The 21,268-nt window shown below is 49.1% G+C and overlaps 1 protein-coding gene across 1 annotated transcript in view; it reads left to right on the plus strand.

Annotated features, from left to right (window-relative positions):
• Gga2 (golgi associated, gamma adaptin ear containing, ARF binding protein 2) overlaps positions 1 to 21,268 on the plus strand; it is a 35,552-nt gene that overhangs the window by 8,871 nt on the left and 5,413 nt on the right. The window contains exons 2-14 of the mRNA XM_070004339.1: positions 1,453 to 1,537; positions 2,975 to 3,050; positions 5,130 to 5,228; positions 6,966 to 7,089; positions 7,760 to 7,863; positions 9,010 to 9,090; positions 9,788 to 9,925; positions 14,318 to 14,399; positions 17,171 to 17,296; positions 19,029 to 19,151; positions 19,393 to 19,421; positions 19,715 to 19,830; positions 20,662 to 20,819. Coding sequence (XP_069860440.1) covers positions 1,453 to 1,537; positions 2,975 to 3,050; positions 5,130 to 5,228; positions 6,966 to 7,089; positions 7,760 to 7,863; positions 9,010 to 9,090; positions 9,788 to 9,925; positions 14,318 to 14,399; positions 17,171 to 17,296; positions 19,029 to 19,151; positions 19,393 to 19,421; positions 19,715 to 19,830; positions 20,662 to 20,819 — 1,341 coding nt within the window. The remainder of the gene's footprint in view (positions 1 to 1,452; positions 1,538 to 2,974; positions 3,051 to 5,129; positions 5,229 to 6,965; positions 7,090 to 7,759; positions 7,864 to 9,009; positions 9,091 to 9,787; positions 9,926 to 14,317; positions 14,400 to 17,170; positions 17,297 to 19,028; positions 19,152 to 19,392; positions 19,422 to 19,714; positions 19,831 to 20,661; positions 20,820 to 21,268) is intronic.

The following is a 21,268-nucleotide window of genomic DNA, read 5'->3' on the forward strand; positions in this document are numbered from 1 at the left end:
TAGAGACTTGGGAGAGACTGAGACGGAGGCAATGATCATTTGAGCCAGGAATTTTAGACCAGGCTGGCAACAGGGACGCTGTCTCAAAAAAAAAATAAAAAAAATAAAGTTCTGAGGAGTTAAAAATAGCTTATATTTTGTGGGATAGGCGATTTAAAAAAAAAAAAAAAGCAGAGGAGGTGTTTTTGAAAGTGGGACATTTGCCTTGGGACCTGGATAGTAATGGAGAGGGTTTTGAGATTAGACCAGGGTAGGGGGGGGTGCATGTGGCGTGTCCACCCTCCCCCTTGGGCTGTTTGGGTTTGGAATGGAGTCAGTGGGTGTGGCCTTTGACTGGCAGTCCAGGCATGAGGCTTGCACATGCCCTGAGTTTGCCACCGTTGGAAGGAAGGCTCTGAGTTGCTGGTGGGGCCCTCAGTGAGGCGGGAGGGCAGTTAGGGGCTGGAGATTTTCTACAGGAAATGTGAAGTCTTACAAGTCTTCAAGGATGGAGAATGTTGAATGGAGAGGAGTATACCTTTGGACAACAGTAATAATAACATAAAAAAATAACAACCTGAGCTGGGTGCTGGTAGCTCACGCCTGTAATCCTAGCTACTCGGGAGGCTGAGATCTGAGGAGCTTGGTTCAAAGCCAGCCCGGGCAGGAAAGTCCAGGAAATTCTTATCTCCAATAAACCACCAGAAAAAACTGGAAGTGGTACTGTAGGTCAAGTGGTAGAACACTTGCCTTGAGCTGAAGAGCTGAGGGACAGCTCCCAGGTCTAGAGTTCAAGCCCCACAACCACCACTACCACCAACAAAAATACAACCTGCCAGGCTGCGGTGGCTCATGCCTCCTGTAATCCTCCATCTGAGGATCCAGGTTTGAAACCAGCCTGGGCAAGTGAATCTGAGAGACTCTTATTTCTAACCACTCAAAACCCAAGGGTGAAGGTGTGGCTCAAGTGGGTAGCTTTGTGGGAAAAAGTTAAGGGTCAGTGTGTGGGTCCTGACATCAAGTAAAAGAACAAAACAAAACAAAACCAAAATCCCTGTGTTACCCTCAAGTTTCTAACCTGAAAGAGCCTTTCTGTTGGGACCAGCAGAGACTTCACTGGAGACACTGGATAGCCTGGAAGGTGATCAGTGGGGGAAGTTGTAGGAAAGGGCAGGACTGAGGCAGCCTTTTTGTGATAGGTGCTTTCTTCTTGTGATGCAGCTAGGCGACTTAAGGCAACTTCCCAGCCGCTGGCTCTCACTGACCACATGGCAGTTCTGGCCTCCACATGGAAATGGGGCCACTTTTGGGTCACTGCCTGTGGGCTTATTTGCTCATGCGCACACTTGGCCTGCTTCCACCCTTGTTGGTCTCTGCCCACTCCGGTCCCCTCCAAAGGTAATGCCACAGCTCTTGATCCCCACAGTTATGGTAATAACTTTGTTTACATTGATTATTTTATTTGCTTGATAGATAAAGCCACAGACCCAAGTGCATTGGAACAGGATTGGTCAGCTATCCAGAATTTCTGTGAGCAAGTGAACATCGACCCCAATGGGTAAGGTCACTCACAGGTATGACCGACTGTCACCCACGCTGAGCACAGGCCTGGGTCTCTTGGGACCAACTGTTACACATTTGAGATTTTCTTCATTCTTTCTTCCCTTCACAGTGTTTTCCTTTTTCTTTTTAACATTTTAATTATTATTATCTTTAAGTAGTTGTACAAAGAAGTTCCCATTCTACAGAACAGTATATGAATGAATACAAGGTGTCTGACAACATTGTTACCCATACTCTTAATCCATCCTTTCTCTCACTTTTCTTTTCTTTTTTTAAAATTGAGATTAGGTGATCACATAAATTTCACATATTTCACAGTATTGTGAAATAGTCATACTTAGTTAAAGTCACAAACACATTTTAACCTTCACAAGGCAAATTGTCATTATCATGGTCATCACGGTATTTTTCTAAAGTCAGCAAATTCATGTTGCTTTTTTTTGGCCTATCTTGGAGTTGAACTCAGGGCCTGGGTGCTGTCTCTGAGTTTTTTGCCCTAAAGCCTGTGCTCTTATCACTGGAGCAACTTAGGCTTTTGTTGTTGTTGGTCTTGGGGCTTGAACTCTGGGCCTGGGCACTGTCTCTCAGCTCTTCAGCTCAAGGGCTAGCGCTCTACCACTTGAGCCACAACACCACTTCTGGTTTTCTGAGTGGTATATTGGAGATAAAAGTCTCACGGACTTTCCTGTCTGGGCTGGCTTTGAACCTCCATTCTCAGATCTCAGCCTCCTAAGTAGCTAGGATTACAGGCGTGAGCCACCAGCGCCTGGCCACTTAGGCTTTTTTGCTGGTTAATTGGAGATAAGAGTCTAACAGGATTCTCTTGTCTCAGCTGGCTTTGATCTGTGCTCTTCATAACTCAGCCTCTTCAGTAGCTAAGATTCCATGTATGAGCCACGGGTGTCTGGCTTCACTTTGCTTTTTTAAAAAGTACTTTTTTTGCAACTATTAATATTTATTTATTGGACCCAAGGCCTCATGCATGCTAGTTATTCATCCACCACTCAGACTCAGCTTTAGCCCAGCCCAGCCCAGGGTGAGGTTTTTCTTGAGTTTGTTTCCAAAACCCCTTGGTAGCTTTTGAGGAGTTGTCACTCACCCAAGGTGCCTGTCTGTCCTGGAATGTGCCCTCCCTCTGTTGACACTTGCCGTTCCACTGTTTACATAGCAGTTAATGGTGGAACAGAGGGTACTGTGGTGGTTGTGGGCCTGACTGTGACCTGGAGTTCTCGGGTGACTGAGGGGAGGGTGGGCCTGGCAGAAAGGGGACTTGATCTGGAAGGGTCACAGCACAAGTGGGTGAGAGTGGGTCCCTGACCCAGGGGTTGGGGAGAGGTCCTACAGCATGGTCCCTCTGCTTTGGGATAACAGCTCCTGCACAAGCACACAAACTAGTTAGTGTTTCCTGCCACATGCCTTTTCTTCCCCGTAGGCCAACGCATGCACCCTGGCTGCTGGCCCACAAGATCCAGTCTCCACAAGAGAAGGAAGCTCTGTATGCCTTGACGGTGAGTGGGCGCGCTCCTCAGCCTCAGGCTTTCCTGTCCCAGTGTTAGAAAGAGGATCTTTGCGTCTGCCCCAGGCCTCTATGTGCTACCTCTGTGTGGCATCTGAGCACTTCTGCTTCACCGGCCTCCAGCAGCGGCAGGCAGGAATGCACTCTGGGTCACAGTGTCCTTCCCAGATCTGTTTCTAGCAAGGAGCACTGAGAACTTTTTTTTTTTTTTTTTTTTTTTTGTCGGTTGTGGGGCTTGAACTCTGGGTCTGGGTGCTGTTTCTCAGCTCTTCAGCTCAAGGTGAGCGCTCTACCACTTGAGCCATAGTGCCACTTCCGGTTTTCTGGTGGTTCATTGGAGATAAGAGTTCACAGACTTTCCTGCCCGGGCTGGCTTTGAACCTTGATCCTCAGATCTCAGCCTCCTGAGTAGCTAGGATTATAGGTGTGAGCCTCCCTGCTTGTCCTTCCTCTGTGAGGGCTGGCAAGTAGCAAGTAACAGAAATGAGCAAAGCGGCTGGGTGAGGCCTTGTCCTGCCTGCAGAGGGCAGCAGCTGCAGTACAAGCCTGGCTCTGGGCCCAGTGTTGTACACAGGACCTATTATTTTGCCTTGTGAAATAAAGCGCTGGCCAATTCTAGAATTAGAAACAAAGCCAATTAATACCTTTGTGGTGGTTGTTTTTTTTTGTGTGGAGGCTTTTTGTTTGTTTTTGGTCTGTCTTGGGGCTTCAGCTCAGGGTCTGGCACTGTCCCTGAGCCTTTTTGCTCAAGGCTAGCACTTTGCCAGTTTGAGCCACAATGCCAATTCTGTTTTTCTGGTGGTTAATTGGAGATAAGAGTTGTACAAGCCGGGTGCTGGTGGCTTACACCTGTCACCCTAGCTACTCAGGAGGCTGAGATATGAGGATCTTGGTTCAAAGGCAGCCCGGGCAGGAAAGACCGTGAGACTCCTAACTCTAATAAGCCACCAGAAAACCAGAAGTGGCGCTGTAGCTCAAGTGGTAGAGCGCTAGCCTTGAGCTGAAGAGTTGAGGGACAGCGCCCAGGCCCAGGGTTCAAGCTCCACGACCGACCAAAAAAAAAAAAGAGTTGTACAGACTTTCCTGCCTGGCTGGCTTTGAACCTGGATCATCAGATCTCAGCCTCCTGAGTTGCTAGGATTATAGGCATGAGCCACCAGTGCCTGGCCCAATTAAGGGCTGGGAAGGTGGCTTAGTGGTAGAGTGCTTGCCTTGCATGCAAGAGGCCCTGGGTTTGATTCCTCAGCACCACATAAGCAGAAAAAGCTGGAAGTGGTGCTATGGTTCAATTGGTAGAGCTTGAGCTGAAGAGCTGAGGGACAGTGCCTAGGCCCAGAGTTCAGGCCCCATGACTTAACAAAAAAAAAAAAACAACAACAACGACAAAAACCCCCAAAAGTTAAAAGGGCTGGGAAGGTGGCTCAGTGGTAGAGTGCTTGCCTTGCATGCATGAGGTCCTGGGTTCGATTCCTCAGCACCAAACAAGCAGAAAAAGCTGGAAGGGGCACTGTGGCTCAAGTGGTAGAGCTTGAGCTGAAGAGCTCAGGGACAGCGCCCAGGCCCAGAGTTCAGGCCCAAGACCTACCAAAAAAAAAAAAAAAAGCTAAGAAACAATGACCTGAGGCCAAGCCTTGCTGATGCACAAAGGGAAGAAAACAAAAAACAAAACCCAAGCTGAACATTTGAAGAACCAGAGAGGTCAGTTATAGGATCAGCTTGCTTTTGAGTACCTGGAGGAACCTCTTGGGGGGAATGCCTGGGTGTCCACCTCAGGGAAGAGCATGATTCTCAGACCCTGGTCACCTGCTCAAAAGTCCTCTTCACAGTGAGATAGCTTCAGAGTGCATGTTCCCCATCCCCACAAGCTACTTCTGGGACTCATATAGGTGCCATTTTTCCTCTTGATCTGAAAGTGTTTCCTTTTTCCAAAGCACTAGCAGCATGGTGGGCTTGCAGGGGAGGGCTGTGGTGGGCTCTCAGAGGAGTGAGCTGTGCCGATGTCACCCAGTGCTCAGCTCAAGGTGAGTCCTGGAGCTGCTGGCTTTCTCTGACTGGGGACCCATGTGCACAGGTGCTGGAGACGTGCATGAACCACTGCGGGGAGAAGTTCCACAGTGAGGTGGCCAAGTTCCGCTTCCTGAATGAGCTGATCAAAGTGTTGTCCCCAAAGGTGAGTACCTAGGGCTTGGTCTTGCCCCCATTTCACTTGCCCCCCTCCACCTTCAAGGTCCTGTCGCCTCACAGAGCAGGGCAGGCTCACGCATGCGCAGTGCCTCCCAGCTGCTGCGGGAAGAGGTCCAGCACAGGTGTGCTGTTTCCTCTGCCAGGTGTGGGGTGACAGTCCAGCTTGTCAGCTGACCCCCACCCCTCATTAGTTAGCATTTCCACATTTCCCCCTTGAAAATGGCCACCTATTAGGGTCATGTGGCCTACAGAAGGTGAGCTACTCCAGCCTGGAGGCCCAAAGTTCCTCTAAGCTTAGGTCTGATTAAGTGTCCAATTGCCTCCGGCCTCATCCCCTACACAGCTCCTCCTTCACCTGTCAGCATCGCCACGCCCATTCCCACTTAGCCATCAGCTGAGCCCTTTTTCTCTGGAGCCAGCAATTCTCTAGTCCATTTCAATTGACTTCTGGCCCCGCGTGGGGTTGCATGTTGTTCATATACACTGCACATGAAGAGCTCACTCCCACCTCCCCGTGCTTCAGGTGTCAGCCCTGAGCTTTGGCATCAAGTCAGCAGGCACTTGTGTGCACTGCTCACTACTACCCCTCCCCCCCCCCCAGGGTGTGCAGTTCACTAGAGCCACACACAGCTCACAGGAAGGCATTCTGCTTTTTTTCTTTTCCTTCCTTCCTTCCTTCCTTCCTCTCTCTTTCTCTCTTTCTCTCTTTCCCTCTCTCTCCTTTCTTTCTTTCTTTCTTTCTTTCTTTCTTTCTTTCTTTCTTTCTTTCTCTCTCTCTCTTTTGCTAGTCCTAGAGCAGCTTTGAGCTCAGGCCATGGACACTATCCTTGAGCTCTTTTACTCAAGTCTAGTAGTATACCACTTGAATCACAGCAGCACTTCCGATTTTTGTTGCTGGTGCTTAATTGGAAATAAGAGTCTCATAGATTTTCCTGCCCAGGCTGGCTTCCAGCCAAGATCCTCAGATTTCAGCCTCCTGAGTAGCTAGGATTACAGGTGTGAGCCACCATCACCCAATGGCACTCTGTTTTTATTAGTGCTTCATCATGAAGTGTATGAATAGAAGTGATCCTCAAGCTGGGCTTGGTATGGGCAGAGGACACCCTGCATCCACTTGGAGTCGAGCCTGTGCCCTCCTGGGGTGGCAGTAGCTCACCAGTCAGTGAGCCCTCCAGACCTGCCATACTGAGGAAGTCCCTGGCTGCCTGCTGGAATGCTGTCCCCAGTGCATGCGCACATGCGCGCACCCCCTTCCCCCATGAGTGCACACATGCACTCACACGCGCGCACGTGCGCACACACACACACACACACACATGCACACGCACACAAAGGCCAAGGAATGAGGCAGAAAATTCTATCTCTCTAATTATGTGGCTAGTCTTTGGTGGGTAACCAGACTCCCTGGAGACAATTGAAGCACTCCATCAATAGTCATTACTGTAAACTCTGCTGTAGCCCACGGAAACTTCTTTGAAATAACAAAACACCATTATCACTGAGGAAATTCCACAGGTTATTCTTAGAGTCTGTGCCAGGAAGAGGGACAAAGATCTAAGCTTGTAAAGAATTCTATATGTAGTCAAAGAATGACTGTGGCAGTGTTGTAGACGGGCTCTCACCTGGCTTGAACCTGGAGCAGCTCATGCTCTGGGCCTCAGCAGTACCTCTGGAGTGATGGCCAGGTAGTCTCAGACCCTTCCGCTTGCTCCTTCCTCCTTAGTACCTGGGCGCCTGGGCCACCGAGAAAGTGAAAAGTCGTGTCATCGAGATCCTCTTCAGTTGGACTGTCTGGTTCCCTGAGGACATCAAGATCCGAGATGCCTATCAGATGCTGAAGAAGCAAGGTTGGGTTGTGTCCCCAAGGCCATCTGCCTACTCTTTGTAGGCTTTATATGTGGAAAAGGCCCATTTTTGTGTAGGACAGTGGAACCGATGTCACAGGCCTGTAGCCCTGGACATAGGCCACACTTCCTTCTGATGGACAGAGGGTAGGCTGTTATAGATGCTGTTGCCCTGAACTTCCACAGTGCCAGCAGCCTTCAGATTTCTCTAGTGATCACTGGTGTTTGGGTTAGGGACTGACTTACTGGAGTTTTTCTGAGTCCCTGCTCCCCTTCTTGCTGCCCTGTGCTCAGGAGAGGCGCCTTTTCTCTCTGCTCTTGCCCTCCAATGTTAGCCTCAGGAAGCCGAGGGCAGTCTGTTCTGATTCCATCTCCATCCCTGACTGGCCATGGGTCCCAGGGACTTATGTGGGCTGTTATCAGTCCGGCCTCAGTCAGGACATGCTTCCTACCTGGGGAATGATGTTTCTTTCTTGCTAGAAGTATTTTATTCTGGGCAGGTGCTGGGTATGGAGCTCAGGCCTTGAGCAGACTGGCAAAGATCTACTAAGCAGGCCATGGATTTTTTTCCCTAGTGTATCAGGAGCCAGGGCTACCTGGACTTTGTTCTGGATCACACTGAAGTCAGGAGGAACTGTGTCCATGTCTGAACCTTGTGCATTGCATATTTTAGGAATCATAAAGCAAGACCCTAAACTGCCTATGGATAAGATCTTGCCTCCACCTTCCCCCTGGCCCAAGAGCTCCATCTTTGATGCTGATGAAGAGAAGTCCAAGGTAAGGAACTCCTCCCTTGGCCTTGGTGCCTTTCTTGGGAAATCTTCTCAGATGCAGTCTGGTCTGTGAGCATGAGTGTAGACTGTGGGAAGATGGAGGGGTGAGCCCCATGCCCCGGAGCAGACTCTTAGATATGAGGTAGCAGAAGGTCCTGTGTGTCCATGGATGGACCAGATGAAAATGCTCCTCTCTGTCCCTCCCCGTGTTTGAACAAGTATTCCTGGGGAAAGAAGGCTCCAGAGGACAGCATGAGGGGAGGGTGAAGTGTGGGCCTGGGACTTGGGGCAGCACTGGAAAGGAAAGGGCAGTGTGTGGCTACAGATCATTTTAGTGCCATTGTCCTGACCCACCCCTGTCCTCTCCTCCAAGGCCTCCCAGGATGGCTGGTCCTCAGCCATTGTCAGGAGAAGGTGCTTACATCCTAGGCCAGGACCCAGGCACAGTCCTTTGCCCCTCGCAGTCATTACGTTTTGGTGACTGCAGATCGGGGGCTCTGTTAGGACAGAGGTAGGCGCTCCTTCCAGCTGCACCCACTCAGCGTGCCCTCTGGCTGCTGTGTGCACAGCAAGCAAGGCTGGTCTGGGGTCTGGGTTGTCTTCCATACCAGCTCCTCTTCTGCTGGGATGTGACATTTGTAGACAGTGTGGCGTGATCTCAAAGAATGGTAGAAGCTGGGTTCCTGTAGTTCTTCCTCCAGTCCTCCCAGCTCATGTTGAGGGGCCTTTGTGCCAGCTGCCTGGCCAGGCCTTGGGACATAGTGACAAAGAGGACCATCAGAGTCTGTTCCATCATAGATCACGGGCTTTGTGTATGTCAGGCCTGCGTTCTCCTCCTGAGCTCCTGCTCAGCCCCACACTTGGCCTTTAGAGTATTCTGTGCCAGCTGCCCTGGCCTCTACCACTAGCAGCCAGTAGAACCTCCCTATCAGCTGTTGCAATCTGGAAGGGTGCCCAGATGTTCCTAGGGCATTTTGTCCTCCCATGTCCCACCCCATGATAGCTAGTGGTATTTCGGGATTGACCCTGGGCCCTGCCCGTCCTCATGTCACTGTGTCAGCTTTGTATGGTAGCACACACAGATTGTTGGGGCAGTGTTGGTGCCAATTCCACTGGACCTCCATGCTTTACTCCCTTTTGTTCTATTCAGCTGCTGACAAGACTTCTCAAGAGCAGCCACCCCGAGGACCTCCAGGCTGCGAACCGGCTTATTAAGCACCTGGTCAAGGAGGTGGGCACTCAGTTCCCTAGGCAGGGGGTGGGGTGGGGGTGGCATATCAGAGGGTGGGGGGATGGCCTAGCTCCGATCTGAGTGAGAGGGAGCCTTGTGTCCCTGAGGGCAGCAAGTTGGTGACTAGAAGCAGCAGTCATTCTGCTGTGACTTGGGCTCCTTTATCTACATGCTCAATGCATTCTGTGATCCCTCTTCTGTCCCATTGATGGTGGTGGTGGCCAAGTTTGAGATTTTTGTTGTTGTTTTGTCAGTTGGGGCTTGAACTTAGGGCCTGGGTGCTGACCCTGAGCATTTTTAAGCTCACTTTTTTTTTGCTAACACTCTACCACTTGGAGCCACAATTCCACTTCCAACTTTGGGGTGATTAATGGGAGATAAAAAAAAAAAGGTCACAGACTTTGCTGCCCCAGCTGGCTTTGAGTCATGATCCTCAGATCTCAGACTTCTCAATAGCTAGGATTAAAGGCGTGAGCCACCAGTACATGTTGGGGTCGGTTCTTATAGATGGTCCCCTCCCCCCTCTCCCCCCCCCGTCCCTCCCACCCAGGGAGTCCAGGGAGTCCAGGGGTGTCTTCCTCATTACCCAGTAAGTCCTGTTCACTGACTCAGGACCTCTGGAGCTCCCTTCCTATTTCATATTCAGGTATCATCCGGGCCTTGGCTCTCACTTGCGTTCTCTTCTTTCTTCCTAAAGGAGCAAGAAAAATCAGAGAAAGTGTCCAAGAGGGTGAGTGCGGTGGAGGAGGTCCGAAGCCACGTGAAAGTGCTAAGGGAGATGCTGAGCACGTACCGCAGGCCGGGCCAGGCCCCACCAGACCAGGAAGCCCTGCAGGTACCCTGGCGGGACACCAGCCCTGGGGCTTTGCCTCTCCTAAAAATGATATTCATGTGCTTGGCCCTGTGCTCATCATCACACGAAGACAGGAAATATGGCTATCACCTCCCAATTTCCTCAATCCCTTCCTCCTCCGGCTCCTCATCCCTTAGCAGACACTGATTTATTTTCAATTCTGGCTAGACTCATGTAGGTAGCATATATCCTTGCTACTTTTTCCTGACTGATGTGCGTGCGGTGTGTGCGTGCGGGGGTGTGTGTGTGTGTGTGTGTGTGTGTGTGTGTGTGTGTGTGTGTGTGTGTGTGTGTGTGTGTGTGTGTGTGTGTGTGTGTGTGTGTGTGTGTGTGTGTGTGTGTGTGCGTGTGCGCGTGCATCTGCTTGTGGTTACTGGTGGTTTCCATCTTTTGGGTGAGTGTGGATTAAGTGGCCCTAAGGAGTGATGCGCAGAATGCCATGAGAACCGACTCTGTGGTTCTCCTGGGTAGCACCTACTTGTGTGATTTGCCATATTCGGAGCCAAGATTTAACTTTTTTTTTTGGGTCCAGTTGTGGGGCCTGAACTCGGCCTGGGCGCTGTCCCTCAGCTCTTCAGCTCAAGGCTAGCGCTCTACCACCTAAGCCACAGCACCACTTCTGGCTTTTTTCTTTTTGCTTATGTGGTGCTGAGGAATCGAACCCAGGGCCTCATGCATGCAAGGCAAGCGCTCTACCACTGAGCCACCTTCCCAGCCCCAATACTGGGGTTTGAACTCAGGATTTAACACTTTGGCTCAGCTTTCTTGCTCAGGGCTGCCACTTCACCCCTTGAGCCATATCACCAGTCTGACATTTTGCTAGTTCATTGTAGATGGAATCTCATGAGCTTTCCTGGCTGGCTTTGAACTGGAATCTAAGTCTCTTGAGTAACTAAGAGCACAGGCATGAGCCACCATTAACTGTCCCTGTCTTTTATTCTGGCTACCCTAGTATGAAGCGACGGCTTTCTGTACCTCCCTGATGGCTATGCTGAGCATCTTTTATTTTTTTAATTAATTAATTTTTTTTATATAGTTTGGGTGTCAGTACTAGGGCTTGAACTCAAGGTATTGCACTCTGCCTTACAGCTGGTACTTTACCACTTGAGCCACTGAGTGTTCTATTTTTATGGTTCATTGGAAATGAATGTCTTGTATACTATTCCCCGTGGTCTGACTTCAAAGCCTTGGTGTTGGCCTCTTGAGTAGCTAGGATCACAGACATAGGTCACTAACTCATGCCTGAGTAACTATGATGGATGGGCTTTTCTTTTCTTTTCTTTTTTTCTTTTTTGCCAGTTGTAGGGCTTGAACTCAGGGCCTGGGCATTGTCCCTGAGCTTCTTTTGCTCAAGGTTAGCACTCTCCCTTGAGCCACTGCACTACTTCTGGCCTTGCTGTTTATGTGGTACTGAGGAATTGAACCTAGGGCTTCATGCATTCTAGGCAAGCACTGTACCACTAAGCCACATTCCCAGCCCTTGGATGGGCTTTTTAGCCATTTCTATATCTTTTCTGCACAAATCTTTTTGTCTTCTTTTTTTTTTGGGGGGGGGGGGTTGGTCGTGGGGCCTGAACTCTGGGCCGGGGTGCTGTCCTTTAGCTCTTCAGCTCAAGGCTAGTGCTCTACCACTTGAGCCACAATGCCATTTCTAGCTTTTTCTGCTTATGTGGTGCTGAGGAATTGAACCTAGGGCTTCATGCATGCAAGATAAGCACTCTACCATTGAGCCAACTTCCCAGCCCTTGTCTTCATTTTTGTATTACATGCATTTTTGTTTTGTTTTTGCAGTAATGAGGTTTGAATCTAGGGTCTCCTGTTTGCTAGGCACACTTGAACTACACTTCCAACCTTTTCTGGCTTATTTTTCAGATAGTCTTGAGTTTTTGCTTGGGGCCAGCCTCAGATGGCAGTCCTCCTACCTATACTGCCCAGTACCTGGGACCACCAGCATGCACCTACCACATCCAGCTTATTGGTTAAGATGAGGTCTTGCCATTCTTAGCCTCAAACTGCAATCCTTCTGATCTCTGCCCTCCGAATAGCTGTAATTGAAGATGTGAGTCATCATCCTGGCATGAATTTTATTAATTTATTTTTTTGATGCTGGTCTTGGGGTTTGAATTCAGGGCCTGGGTGCTGTCCCTGAACTTTTGTGCTCAAGTCTAGTGCTCTACCACTTGAGCCACAGCTCCAGTTCTGGCTTTTCAGTGTTGATTGGAGATAAGAGTCTCATGACTTTCCTGCCAAGGGTCACTTTGAACCATGATCCTCAGATCTCAGCTTTCTGAGTATCCAGGATCACAGCCATGAGCCACTGGTGCCAAGCAATAGCATGTTTTAAAGTACATGCGCACGCACGTATACTCACACACACACACACAAATTTTAGTGAAGTTTAGCTTATTTTTTTCTCCTTTTCTTGCTGATGCCCTGTTCTATGGAAGAAGCCAGCAGCTGGTTTCATAGTGAGGTAGTGGCTGAGGTGACCATTCTCCTGGTCTTTAGGGCTTTATAGCATCCCCTGCAGGCTGACTTCAGTCTTCTCTCCATTCCAGGAAAGATGGCCTTCCAGGCCCTATGTTTGGCTGTCCATTTTACAATATTGGTAGAAGTGAACTACAGTCTCCCAATTATGAACTACTGACGGGAATTCATTGTGGCCAGCTTGCTTTGTGCATTTGCCCCAGCTCCTAGCCATGACTGGATTGGGTACAGTAGGAGAACCTCACACTAGCCCTGGTCTGGGTGGCAGGGAAAGGGTCAGGTTTCTGAGCTCCGTCCGGCGGACATCGCGGGATCCGTCTCCTCCCACAGTGAGGTCACATCAGGAAGGTCAGTGCAGGACAGTTCCCCTCCCAGCAAAGGGCCCAGAGAGAGGCAGCAGGCAGGGAAGGCCTGGCAGTCACCTTAGTTCTTGAGCTCCTTGAAGGAGGGGAGCAGAGTGAAGCTGTGCGGAGCTTTTACTCCTCAGCAGGAGGCCATGAAACAGTGTGTGTTGTTAAGGGATTGAGATGGTCACAAGACACTTGGAATGGGAAGTTCTCAAACAGTGGTAAAGCGGGGAGGATTCATCCACTGTAAAAGCTGTTCCAGCCTTAGGAAGCCATACGGTATTTCCTGACAAACTTATTTTTTTACTAGTACTGGGGTTTTTACTTGGGGCTTTGAGTTCTTGCTTGGCTTTTTCCACTCATAGCTGGTACCCTACCCCTTGAGTCACACCTCGTCTGACAGTTTGCTGATAAATTAGAGATGGAATCTCTCAGACCTTAATGCATTGCCTAGGCTGGGCAATACAGTCCTTTGACCTCAATCCTTTGATCTTAGTGTCCTGAGCAGCTAGGATTACAGGTGTGAACCATCAGTGCTCTGCTTATCTACTTCTTAAAAAACCAGCAGGGCCATGTGCTGGTGGCTCTTGCCTGTGATGCTACTCAGGAGGCTGAGATCTGAGGATCAAGGTTCAAAGCCAGCTCGGGCAGGAAAGTCCGTGAGATTCTTTTTTTTTTTTTTATTGTGAAAATACTGTACAGAGGGGTTACAATTACATGGGCAAGATAATGAGTACATTTCTTATCAAGCATTGTAGCTTTCTCCTTTGTTTCCCCTTCCCATCCCATCTTCCCCCCAAACCCCCCCAGTCCATGAGATTCTTATCTCCAAATTAACCTCCAGAAACCAGAAGTGGCCTTGTGGCTCAAAGTGGTAGAGTGCTTGCCTGGAGCTAAAGAGCTGAGGGATAGCACCTAGGTCCAGAGTTCAAGCCCCACAACCGACAAAAAATAAAAATAAAAATAAAAAAGCAGGAAGCTGAGATCTGATTGTCTCAATTCAAAGCCAGCCCAGGCAGAAAATCCTTGAGACATTTATCTCCAATTAAGCACCAGCTTAAGCATCAAAAAGCTGGAAGTGGAGGTATGGCTCAAGTGGTAAGAGTACCAGGCTTGAGTGCCAAAGCTAAAAGAAAGTGTGAAGCCTTGAGTTCAAGTCCTGGTACACACAGACACACACACACACAGACACACACAGACACACACACACACACACACACAGACACACACACACACACCAAGCCTAGACTTTGTGACACACACACACAGACACAGACACACACAGACACACACAGACACACACACACACACAGACACACACAGACACACACAGACACACACACACACACACACACACACACACACACACACACACACCAAGCCTAGACTTTGTGAAACATCTTACTTTATACCCGTTGTCATGAATTTGGAACAGCCTGAAGAATCTACCCTGCATCAGGACTGCTGTTTGCTTCAGTGGTGGGGTTTAGGATCTTATGTGGGGGCCTAGGACTGTGCAAATCAGGCTGTGTTTTTCCAGGTCGTGTATGAAAGATGTGAGAAGCTGCGGCCCACTCTATTCCGGCTGGCCAGTGACACCACAGATGACGACGATGCACTTGGTAAGGGCTCTGTTTCTCCAAGCGCTAAACAGCTACAGAGCCAGCAGCAAGATGAAGAGCCTCTGGGTCCTGTTGCAGCAGTTGAGCTGGGAAAGTGTGACTTCCAGAGGAATCTAGGCTTGAACAAAGAACAGATCTGAAAGGTTAGAAAAGGGAGAGAGCTTACTGGAATTAGGTGTTTGAGCAGCCTCACAGAGCATTGAGAAGCAGTACAAAACAAACTGATCCCTAGGAAAGTTCTCTGGATCTCCTTCAGTTTTGCTGTTTGCAAACCTGTTGAATGTTTGTATTCTTATTTTTTGAAATTTTTTTTATCGTTATTGTAATTATATACATATAATTACATAAATCATGTAAAGAATACATTTCTTTTTGGACAATATCCCTTCCCTTGCTTTCTTCAAGTTTTTCTCTCCAGTCCCCACCCACAAGTTATATAGTTCATTTTCAACATAGTGTCTAGTGTGTACTACTGCTACATTTGTTCACCCTCTGTCCCTCCATTTCTGTTTTACTTCTTACATTTCTCATTTGGGACTTGATTAGGTTTTGCCTCAGCTAAGCAAACAAGAAAGCCAGGTGCTGGTGGCTTGTGCCAGTGGCTCATGCTGTAATCCTAGCTACTTAGGAGGATCATGGGTCAAAGCCAGCCTGGGCAGGAAAGTCCATGAGACTCTTATCTCCAATAAACCACCAGAAAACCAGAAGTGGAGCTGTGGCTCAAAGTGGTAGAGCACTATAAGCCTTGAGCAAGGAAGCATCCAAGCCCTGAGTTCAAGCCCTATGACGGACCAAAAAAAGGCAGGTATATTGTCCCAGGTCTGTTATCCTAGCACTCAAGAGGTGGAGGCAAGAAGATTGAGAGTTAAGGCCAGCCTAGGTTAGTTACATAGTGAAACCTAGCAAAAAAAAAAAAAAAAAAGCCCCAGATGCCTGTGGTTCACACCTGTATTCCTTGGGATAGTCATGGTTTAAAGCCAGCCCTGGAGAAAAGTTAGGAAGACTCCCATCTCTCATTAACCAGTAAAATGCCAGACTAGAAGCATGGCTCAGGTGGTTGAGCACCAGCTATGAGCAAGAAAACCAGGCTAGGACCTGAGCCTTGAGTTCAAGCTCTAGAATAGGCACAGAAAAAGAAAACAAATGAAATCCAGGTGCTGGTTGCTCACGCCTGTAATCCTAGCTACTCAGGAGGCTGAGATCTGAGGATCGAGGTTCAAAGCCAGCCCAGGCAGGAAAGTCTGTGAGACTTTTTTTTTTTTTTTTTGGTCTGTATTGGGGCTTGAACTCGGTTTGGGCGCTGTTCCTATGCTCTTCAGCTCAAGGCAAGCGTGCTACTGCTTGAGCCACAGCGCCACTTCTAGTTTTCTAGTGGTTTATTGTAGATAACAGTCTCATGGACTTTCCTGCCTGGGATGGCTTTGAACCCTGAGCCTCAGATCTCAGCCTCTTGAGTAGCTAGGATTACAGGCGTGAGACACCAGTGCCTGGCTTGTGAGACTCTTATCTCCAATAAGCCACCAGAAAACCAGAAGTGGCGCTGTGGCACAAGTAGTAGAGCGTTAGCCTTTTGCTGAAGAGCTGAGGGACAGCACCTAGGCCCAGAGTTCAAGCCCCACGACCAAAACAAACAAAAAAACAAATGAACAACAAAAAACCAAACCAAAGAATATATTGCAAATGATGTTCAGGAGGCGCATTGTACATAGGAGGTTACCTGCTTTTGTGATGTAATTCTTGTGCAATCCCTTATTTTCTTGGTGATTGCAGTGAGTTTTAGTGTTAAGCCTAAGTAGGCAGAGACATGCCAAATAAAGTCTCTTGCTACTCAATTCTGCCTCATTGGCAATTTGGAGCCTCCTTTAGCAGCTTAACATTTGGGGACATGAAGGTCAGGGTCAGGGTTAGCACTAGCCTACTCCTTAGAAGTAGTGTATGGTGCTTTGGCCTGTGAATGTTGTTCTATCCGTCTCCCATTGTAGGTCGCTGGACCCTATCACAAATGCTCAGGCAGTTTCGAAATCCAAGTGTGCAGATTATGTTTAAGCACATTACAATTTGGATGCCAAGTTTTCACGGGAAAAACTAGCTCTATGTTTATACTCCTATGGAACTGCTGGGCTCGAAAGCTGATTTGTGTTCCAAACTGCCCTCAGAACTCTCTTCATAGTTGCATCCACATTGACAAGATGGCTCTTTTGGTTTGTTTGGTTCTCAAACAGGTTCCTACATAGGCTGAAACATTTCTGCTGCCTCAGCCTCCTGCATGCGGGGATTGGATTTTAGTTTTAGACTAAAATTAAAGTGTTCCTTTTAGTTCCTCAAAGAGCAGCATTTTGAGAGTACATGTCAGCAACATGATAGTGGTGTGAACATGGTGGAGTATTTGTTTCCTCTCTTGAGAGCAAAGAGAGACTCAGGATTGAGTGGTGAAGTGCTCAGCCTGGTGTGTGAAGACTGCTTATTTCACTGTGTATGCCCATACTGGGTCTTGAACTCAGGGCCTAGGTGCTGTCCCTGAGCTTTCTTGCTGAAGGCTAGCACTCATGTACTTGGGCCACAGCTTTACTTTCAGCTTTTTAGTGGATATATGGAAATAAGAGTTTCAGAGACTTTCCTGCCTGGACTGGCTTCAAACTGGATCCTGAGATATCTCAGTCTCCTGAGTAGCTAGGATCATAGGCTCGGCTCATGAGGGCTGCTTTGTGGACTGGCTGAGAAACATGGAGGCGGGGCTGCTCACCAGGGTTCTCATTCTCTTATTCCTTCAGCGGAGATTCTCCAGGCCAACGACCTCCTCACCCAGGGAGTTCTGCTGTACAAACAGGTGATGGAGGGCCGAGTCACCTTTGGGAACACAGTGACTAGCTCAGTGGGAGACATTCCTGTCTCTAGAGGTATGTGCCAGGAACTTCTCTGTCTTCTGCTTGGAAGTCCTGGGAAAGAAGTGTATGTGTGTTGGAGGGCGTGAGGGGGTGGGGGGGGTGGGGGGCTGGAGGGGTGGAGGATATGGCACAGAAAAGGGACCTGTCTCAGTCCCCTTTCCTCTCCTCTCCAGCACCACAAGAGCATCCACTTGCCACTGCCTAGCTGGGCCCCCGCTGTGATCACACACACAGACAGAGGCTATGCCGTGCCCAGATTTGCATCTTCTCCTAAGTGCTCACTTACCAGAGCTACAAATCCCAGAAATAGTCTTTGGTGGCTCAGCACTTGCCTAGCACAAGGCCCTAGCCTAGCACAAGGCCCTACAGTTTATGCCAGTAATGCAATCAATAAAGAAATAAAAGGCAACCGGGTGCTGGTGACTCATGCCTGTAATCCTAGCGACTCAAGAGGCTGAGATCTGAGGATCATGGTTCAAAGTCAGCCCAGGGAAGGAAAGTCTGTGAGACTTTTTTTTTTTTATTTTGGTCAGTCATGGGGCTTGAACTCTAGGCCAGGGCACTGTTCCTCAGCTTCTCAGCTCTTCAAGTGGTAGGCTAGCGCTCTACTACTTGAGCCATAGTACCACTTCTGGTTTTTTGGCAGTTTATTGGAAATAAGAGTTTCAGGGACTTTCCTTCATGGGCTGGCTTTGAACCACTATCCTCAGATCTCAGCCTCCTGAGTAGCTAGGATTAAAGGCGTGAGCCACCGGCTCATGCATGCAAGGCAAGCACTCTACCACTGAGCCACCTTCCCAGCCCTGGCGAGACTCTTATCTGTCCTGGGACAGAGCCTAGGCCTAGTCCCATGACTGACAAAAAAGAAAAAGAAAAGGCATTTACATTGCAATATTTCTGGACTGGGGCTGTTTGGCAGGCCAAGCATGATGGATCACACTTGTAATCAGGGGTAGGGAGATCATGGTCCTTAAGGCCACACCCAGGCAAAAGTTCAAGACCTCACTTGAAAAATAACTAAGCACAAAAAGGCTGTGGGCTGGGGCTGGGGAGGTGGCTCAGTGGTAGAGCGCTTGCCTTGCATGCATGAGGCCCTGGGTTTGATTCCTCAGCACCACATAAGCAGAAAAAGCCGGATGTGGTGCTGTGGCTCAAGTGGTAGAGCACTAGCCTTGAGCTGAAGAGCTGAGGGACAGTACCCAGGCCCAGAGTTTAGGCCCCATGACTGGCAAAAAAAAAGGCTGTGGGCATGGCTTTAGTGGTGAAATGCCTGCCTAGGAACTGTGAGGTCCTGAGTTGAAGCCCCAGAACTGCCAAGGTGCAGGGGGGAGGGCGGGGAGATTGCTTGGAGCTTGGCCTAGCAGCCCGCATTGAGCTTGGCATGATATCTTTGTAGCCCCTACTAAGCTAGGCCTGGGATATGTGCAGGTGGCCTGATCCTATCTGGTCACAAACCTCTAAAGGCCTTCAAGTTGAAGAAGAAACCTAATCTGCTGAGGCCTGGGCTCCTGGGCCCCTGGAGAACAATGTAGTCAACAATGCAGTCTCGGCCAGGAAGGCCATCCTCTGGTCCCAATTCTAGTCCTGGCTCTGTCCAGATGCTCAGCTGCAGTGGGAGGTGCTTGAGGGTTGAAGTCTGATGTCTTCAGATTCGGGGAACATTGCAGATGCTGGTTGGATTTCAGCAGAGCCTGGACTCTCACCTCTGGCTGAGCCTTCTAACCTTGTCTGTCTTTATTTCTAGTGTTTCAGAATCCCACAGGCTGTAGCAAGAACTGCCCCCTGATCGATCTGGACATGCACAGTGCATCTGGGCAGGCTGGGCCTGTGATGCCATCTCTGCTTCATCAGGACCTGGCAGCCTTAGGTGAGACAGCCATTTAGGGTAAGCATTGTGGTGCTGAGTGGAGAGTGGGGAGCACAGCCTTGCTTTTGAGGGGCTCAATGTACATAGTTCAGAAAAGTCCCTTCAGGTTTGCGGGGTCTGGTGACTGTGCATACATTAGGTTTGTGTAGACTTTCTCCATGTCCAGGGAGGGCAGCTGTGCCATTGGTCTCGTGTCTGGTAGTTAGCAAGTGCCTCCCTCACTCTTGTTTCTCTCTTACAGGGATCAGTGATGCTCCTGTTCTGAGTAAGGTAAGGAAGGATGCTCTTACTAGCCCTGAGAGGGGGCAGGAAGGGTTTCCAATACACTTGCCCCAGGGGAGGGGTGTTGGCTGGATCCCAAGGGACCTTTAGGAACAGCCGGTGGGTTTGGTGGCCCAGAGCTCTTCTTCACCCAGTCTGCAGCAAACCTCTCCTGCTCCCTTCCTGAAGAAAGGGGGTGCCTTCTTCGGAAGTCCTGTGCTCTGTCCTCTCTCTTCCGCTCCAGGCACACATGAAACTAGGGCTGAAGCACTTGTATTGCTTCTCCCCCTTGCCTCATACAGGTTGCTGGTCAGAGTTGCTGCAAGGAAAAGAATCCCCAAGAAGGCGGCATGCAGAGCCCTTCTGGAGACAGGAACTTGCTGGATCTCCTCTCGCCACAGCTGTCTCCAGGGTCCCTGTGAGTCTGGGTATGGGAAGTGAAAGCGTCAGGCTTTGGCACGTGACGTAGGGCCTGGGGTGGCGCTGGGAGCCAGCAGCCATGGATCAGCGTCCTCTTGCTATTCAGCCGCAGTGTGCCACTTCTCCATTTCCTGCTCTCCTTCCAGCCTACATGCTCTGGCTGGGGTGTCCTGAAGGAGTTTCATAAAGACTAGGGGAATAATATATAAATATAATATACAATATATATAGAACTATAACAGGAGGTCCTAAGCACTAGTCTGTAAAAACAATGTAGCATTTGTCTCTGCTTTGTGTGTGTTGTGTATAATATAGAAGTTAGTGCATTATTGTAGCTGGTAATTAGAAAGTGTGCTCCATCCAGCCTGTCTCTCTTCTCTCTCTCTCTCTCTCTCTTCTTTTTGTCAGTTGTGGGGCCTGGGTGCTGTCCCTCAGCTCTTCAGCTCAAGGCGAGCACTTCACCACTTCTGGTTTACTGAGTGGTTTATTGTAGATAAGAGTCTCACAGACTTTCCTGCCCGGGCTAGTTTTGAACCGTGATCCTCAGATCTCAGCCTCCTGAGTAGCTAGGATGACAGGCGTGAGCCACCGGCGCCCGGCCAGCCTGTCTCTTTTCATGTCATGGGTCATCTTTGGGCCTCCATGTGCCCCATCCTTACTGGCTCCAAGTCATTGGCTGTGTGTAGTGGTCCGTCATTCCTTCCGTGTGTATCGAGTATGTATTTCCTTTCCTCACCTTGTTTTTCAGAGAGCCAAATCATGGATTTCTCGGATTCTTCGAAGGTTTGACTAGTCTTGAGTTTTGTTTTATTTGTATGTCTCTCTGTAGGAATTATGTGCCACAGAAAAGTATTCCAAAGGAAGTGCCACCAGGTACCAAGTCTTCCCCGGGCTGGTCGTGGGAGGCTGGCTCCCTGGCCTCTTCCCCAGCATCACAGAACACACCTCTGGCTCAGGTGTTTGTCCCTTTGGAGTCTGTGAAGCCCAGTAAGTATGGTTGTTCCTGCTTTTCTTCTTGCTGGTAGCCTCCTGGGCTTCCTCCTCATTGTTGGTCAGCTTGCCAGGGGCAGAAGATAAATGGAGACTTCCTTGTCTCTCTCTGTCTCTCTCTGTCTCTCTCTCTCTCACACACACACACATTTATGTAGATATTTAATAGATACAGATTATACATATCTATATGTCTATGTATGTATGTATATGTATTTTGTCAGTATTGGGGTCAGGACTCTGGTCTTGAGCTTTCAGGGTTGGTACTCTATCACTTGAACCATACAGCCAGACTTTTTTCCTTTCATTATTCAGATAGGTGCTTGTTTTTTCTCAGGCCAATCTGGGCTGCAGTCCTCCTATTTATGCTGTAAGCATAGCAAGGATAACAGGAATAGGTCCTGATTGAGCTGAGGCCTCATGAACTTGTTGCTTCGGTTCGCCTT

Source organism: Dipodomys merriami, unplaced genomic scaffold (assembly GCF_024711535.1).
Source record: "Dipodomys merriami isolate MVZ:Mamm:240054 unplaced genomic scaffold, mDipMer1.0.p SCAF_62, whole genome shotgun sequence".
NCBI classification, from domain to species: Eukaryota; Metazoa; Chordata; class Mammalia; order Rodentia; family Heteromyidae; genus Dipodomys; species Dipodomys merriami.